Source organism: Ichthyophthirius multifiliis, assembly GCF_000220395.1.
Source record: "Ichthyophthirius multifiliis unplaced genomic scaffold scaff_1120509249393, whole genome shotgun sequence".
Classification (NCBI taxonomy): Eukaryota; Ciliophora; class Oligohymenophorea; order Hymenostomatida; genus Ichthyophthirius; species Ichthyophthirius multifiliis.
The window spans coordinates 4,721-10,040 of NW_004087746.1; the positions used below are offsets into that span (position 1 = coordinate 4,721).

At 13.1% G+C, this 5,320-nt stretch overlaps 1 protein-coding gene across 1 annotated transcript in view, besides 19 other annotated features; it reads left to right on the forward strand. All coding sequences in view use genetic code 6, as the record gives it.

Moving 5' to 3' along the window:
• The first annotated feature begins 690 nt into the window (after positions 1-690).
• Positions 691-726: a microsatellite.
• Positions 695-739: a microsatellite.
• Positions 740-818: 79 nt separating this feature from the next.
• Positions 819-861: a microsatellite.
• An 11-nt stretch (positions 862-872) lies between these two features.
• Positions 873-904: a microsatellite.
• Positions 877-904: a microsatellite.
• Positions 880-906: a microsatellite.
• Positions 900-946: a microsatellite.
• Positions 900-949: a microsatellite.
• A 33-nt stretch (positions 950-982) lies between these two features.
• Positions 983-1,028: a microsatellite.
• Positions 990-1,029: a microsatellite.
• Positions 1,030-1,190: 161 nt separating this feature from the next.
• Positions 1,191-1,260: a microsatellite.
• Positions 1,200-1,240: a microsatellite.
• A 1,925-nt stretch (positions 1,261-3,185) lies between the features above and the next one.
• Positions 3,186-3,237: a microsatellite.
• Positions 3,238-3,241: 4 nt separating this feature from the next.
• Positions 3,242-3,306: a microsatellite.
• Positions 3,250-3,289: a microsatellite.
• A 36-nt stretch (positions 3,307-3,342) lies between the features above and the next one.
• The window catches only part of IMG5_000350 (hypothetical protein), a gene marked incomplete at both ends in the record, with an annotated part of 3,058 nt that continues 1,080 nt past the window's right edge, over positions 3,343-5,320 (forward strand). The window contains 3 exons of the mRNA XM_004040074.1: positions 3,343-3,480; positions 3,535-4,482; positions 4,607-5,320. The exon at positions 4,607-5,320 is cut by the window's right edge and continues 1,080 nt beyond it. Coding sequence (XP_004040122.1) covers positions 3,343-3,480; positions 3,535-4,482; positions 4,607-5,320 — 1,800 coding nt within the window. The remainder of the gene's footprint in view (positions 3,481-3,534; positions 4,483-4,606) is intronic.
• Positions 4,289-4,332: a microsatellite.
• Positions 4,501-4,601: a microsatellite.
• Positions 4,502-4,601: a microsatellite.
• Positions 4,506-4,588: a microsatellite.

Sequence of the window (5,320 nt, forward strand, 5' to 3'; positions counted from 1 at the left end):
TTATATTTAAACAGGTACATTATAAATATATTATAAAAAATTTAACTAATGTATTTTTTAAAAAAATATAGAAAGAAAACTTTTTTTAATAAAATTGTTTATCAAAGTTTAAAAAGCTAATATTGTGAATTTAGAATATACACTTTTAAATTAAAAACTGCATAATACGGTAATATTATATTTTTTAATGAAAAATTTAATTATATTGTAATAAAATAGCTATCTTTTTGAGAAATGAACACATAAATCCTATTGTTAAAAAGTATACTAAATAAGAAATAATTAATTTAATAAATGAATAAACTCTAAGATAATTTAATCAAAATTTCTTTTTAAATAAAAATATAATCAATAAAATCAATTAAAAAATGTTGAAAGTATAGTTTATTAAATATTATGTATTTACAATTAATGATTTAAATGTAATATTATTTTATAAAAAAGAATAATAATTAAATATATAGAATATTCTCTTTTATATAAAAATTTAAATTTAAATAAATCTATATTAAGCTTTAATTTGCTTTGTAAATACTAATAATAGTCAAAACAATAAAATTTATATAAAAATAATTAATTATATATTAATTATTCATATTAAATATTTTTTTAAAAATTATTTATAAAATAACAAAATAGGAAAAGGAACTAATAAAAAAAGAAAGACATCTAATTTATTTTAATTAACATATTAAAATAAAAAATTAAATAAAAAATAAAAAAAAATATAATTAAAAAAATAATACATTAATAATTTATATTTTAAAATTTTATAAAATTTTTATAAAATAAATTAATTAGTTTTATATAATTATTTTTAAAAAAATATATAGAATAAAAAAAATAAAAAATAAAAAAAATTTAATATTTTTAAATATAAAAAAAAAAAAATAAAAAAAAAAAATATATTAAAATTATATTTAAAAATATTATATAAAAATAATTATATTATTATATATTCAATAAATAAAAAAAAAATCCTATAATAAAAATAAATAAATAAATAAAAAAATAAATAAATAAATAAATTAATTTATTTATTTTATTTCATAATTTATCATTTTTTTATCAATTATATATTATTTATTCAAATTTTTATTATATTATTTAAATACATTTTTTTTTTTTTTTAAGTTTTTATTTTAACTTTATTATTTTTTTTAAATAAATTATATAAAAAATTTAAAATGTTTATATTATTATATTATAATTTCATTTTTATTTTATATATTTAATTTTTTTTATTCCATATATTCAATTAAATGCAATTGTTTATTTTCTATCATAAAAGATTAAAAAAGAGCATATAATAAAAGTTTATATTAATCCAAAAGCATAAGTAACAGGAATTTAAGTATTTAAAATCAAAAAATCTTAAAAACCCATAATTAATCCTGATATAATAATTAAAGCTTTTCTAGTTTTTTTTGGTTTTTTAAAAATTATCTTTATATAAATAAAATAAAAATTTAATTAATGTATTAAAAAATTACATAAAAAAGCTAATGATTTTTTTCATCAGGAGCTATACTATTTTATTTGCCTATAGCTTAGTAAAAATTTTATTTATATGTAACAATAGAACCTTTTTTGTAAATAAAATTTGATTTCCATTCTAAAATATTTAAACTTTAAATTATTATAAAAATATATATATTTAAAGTTTATTTAAAGAAATAATTATTGAATATATTACTTATTTTATTAAAGAAAACATTCTTTTATTTTTTTCCAACATCCTTATTTTTTTGCTTTTAATTTATTAACCATTCCATTATTAATTAATATTTCCATACTAAAAAACAAAGCTAAATTTAAAGTAGTAATAAAAGATATTAAAATTGCTGAAAAATAATCATAATTAATATTTATTTATAAACATAAATAAGGCAAAAGCGAACTAAAGTACAAAATCTCTTATATCTTGAATATATTAGCTTATTTATATGAAAATATTATAAAAATAAAATAATAAATAATTACATTTCATTAGAAAAGTTAAATCATTTAAAAAATTATAATTATTCTCTTATTATGTAATATATCTTCCAAACATAAAATATATCAAATGACTTTAAAAATAAAAAATATGAATTAAAAAAATAAAAAATAATTTATTATACTAATAATAAATAAAAATAATAGACTAAACATCTGAAGAACTTTTTGTTATTTAATATAAAAGATATATTATATTAAAAGCAATCAAATAATAGATCACTTTTATATATTATGTAAATGGCATTAAATTTAAAGGGTCTTGTATTTCAATATACTTTCTTAATTTGGAAAGATATCTTCTAGTAATTATTAGCAAAGAATAAAAGAAAAGCTTGAAATTGAAAACGTAAATGTTCTTATATTATTTTAAAATAAAATTTTATTTTTATTATGTACTAATTTGTATATGCTAAAGTATTATGTCATTATTGTTAAAATGCATATAAAATAATATATAGTCTCAATTTAAACTTTTTCGAATAACTTGCTATTTATTTTATTTATTGTTACATTTAACTAATCTGTTTATTGATTGCTATTATCAATTTTTTTTTATAATTTGCTCATTTATTATAATAAATTAAAAAAAGAAAAATAAAGGTCAAAAAATTAAAAATTATTATTAGCAAAATATAAAATTAAAATTATTGAATATTTAATTTAATAATTATAGCATTTAAATATTAATATTGATATCTATTAATTTTATTATTTATTTTTTATTATCATTTTTTTGATTTTTAATTTTATATAAAAACTTATATATTTTTTTATAAGAAGATATTTAAAAAATAATTATATATTTTTAATAATTCATATATTATTATATTTTATTTTTATAATTACATCAGTTTTTATTTTATTTTGTATTAATAAGATTTTTTATAGAAAAAAAAATTAAAAATTTATATATAATTAAAATAAATAGTTATCTAAATATATAAATTACTGAAAATAATAAATACTATTTATGTAAAATAAAGAATTAATAAAAATTAATTTAAAAGAAAGTTAGTCTTTAATAAAATTAATTATAAAACAATATTATTTCCAAGCATTATATAATTATTTATATATATATTATTTAAATAAAAAATTATAAATTTTATGTTTCTATTTTTCTGTAAATTAGATATACTATAAGATTTTTTATTTTTAGTATGATTAATATTCTTATAAAATTATATAATTTAAATTTTTTCATTTTAATTATAATTTATTTATTATACTTATAATGCGTAATAATTAAATATAAATATATTAAATAATATATATAGTATAAAATAATTGAATATAAAAATATTATTATTATTTATTTTATAACATATATTAAATAATTTTATGATATAAAATATTATTTTATTTAATTAAAAAATAAAATAAAAAATGAATTAATAAAAAGTATGTATAGAAAATATACTAACTGAAAATTAAGAATACAATCAAATTAATAATGAATAAATTTAACTAAAATAATATGTAAGATAAACAATATTTTTTACTTTTTAATTTTTATTTTGTAAAACAAAAAAGAATCAAAATGAAAAAAATTTATCTTATTCAAATAAAAATCCGAAAAATCTTGTTAAAGAATAAATATAATAATATTTATAAGAATAAAACACTAAAAAAGAAATTAAAATGTAAGAGTAAAACAAAAATGAGTAAAAAACTAATGAATTTCGTCTTGATGACAAAACTTTTGATTTAGGAATATGCTTTATTTTTCGATTTGTTTTTCTAAATATTACAAAGCTTAATTATTTATTAAATAAATATGTTCTTACAAAAAACTAAGCTTTAGACTTATAACATGTACCTTAATTAAATAAAGATAGTCAAATTCAAAATTTTGTACCTTTATTCGAAGAATATTTGAATAAATTAAAAAATAAAGAAAAAATAACTAATAAGGATATGTATAATATGGTATGCTTTGTGTTTAAAAAGGAATTTATAATAATACATATTTTAGTATTAAATAATATAATATCAAAATAAGTAAGCTCAGTAGCAATATAGTATACAATAAATGAATTTATGTTGGGAAATAATAAAATGGCTTCATTATATGCTTTCATTTTATTTATTTTAACATTTTCAACTTTGGTTTTATAAAACTAATCTTTTAATAAAGTATAAATTGTTTCTGCATAAATAAGAATGAGTTTAGTAAATATGTTATATAGAAAAACAATTAGTATGTCTAACTATTAAATTTAAAAATTTGATGTTGGTAAAATATTTAATATGATTTCTATTGATTTAGATTCTATTGAAATAATGCTTTATTTTCCTTTTATTTTAATTTATTTCCCTGTTATTATAATTCTACTAAGTATAATATTATATGATAGATTTAAAGAATACGGACTATTATGTGCTTTAATAATAATTATATGTATTCCATTATAAATTTATAATGGAATGATAACAGCTAAATATAATACTTAAAAAAATAATTTTTCTGATTAAAGAATAGTATAAGAAAAAATAAATATTATTTATTTATTTATTAATTTATTTATTAATTATTTATTTATTTATTTATATTATTTATTTATTATTTATTTATTATTTATTTATTCATATATTTTTTAAATAGAAATTTATTAATGAAAGCATCGAAGGAATTCGACTTATTAAATTATATGGTTGGGAAAATATATTTTTAGAATTTATTGATGCCTTTAGATAAAAAGAATTAAAGTTAGCATTAAAATTAATTTGTATTAGAATTTTAGATAGATCATCTTCTTTATCAATAGTTTTAATTTCTTGTTTTTTACCTATTTTAATTGCTCATTATAATGGTTTTCAATATATTACTAGTGCAAAAATATTTGCTACATTAGAACAACTTTTTAATACCAAAAATCTACTTTTTTTTGCTGGATTAGGTCTTTTTTTTATTTTTTAAGTTTAAGTAATTTTAAATCGTTTTTGTGAATTTTTAAATATTGATAAATAACATTTTTGCATGCTTATTGATAATACAGATTGTGTAGATGAAAAAATTAAAAATTAAGATACATAAATATAAATAGATTTATAAAATCAAAATATAACTAAAATTAATAATGATAAGTTTAGATAAATAGAATAAGAGAATATATATTAACAAAGGGATCTAAAATCTTAAAAATATATATAGTAATATTACGCAATTTAAAAACCATTAAATATCATAAATGCTATTGAAATAAAAAACTTTTAAGGATTTTGGTAAATAGACTAACCTCCAGTATTAAAAAATATAAATGTTGATATCTAAAAAGGTTATTTTTATGGTATTGTAGGTAAAGTTGGAAGCGGGAAA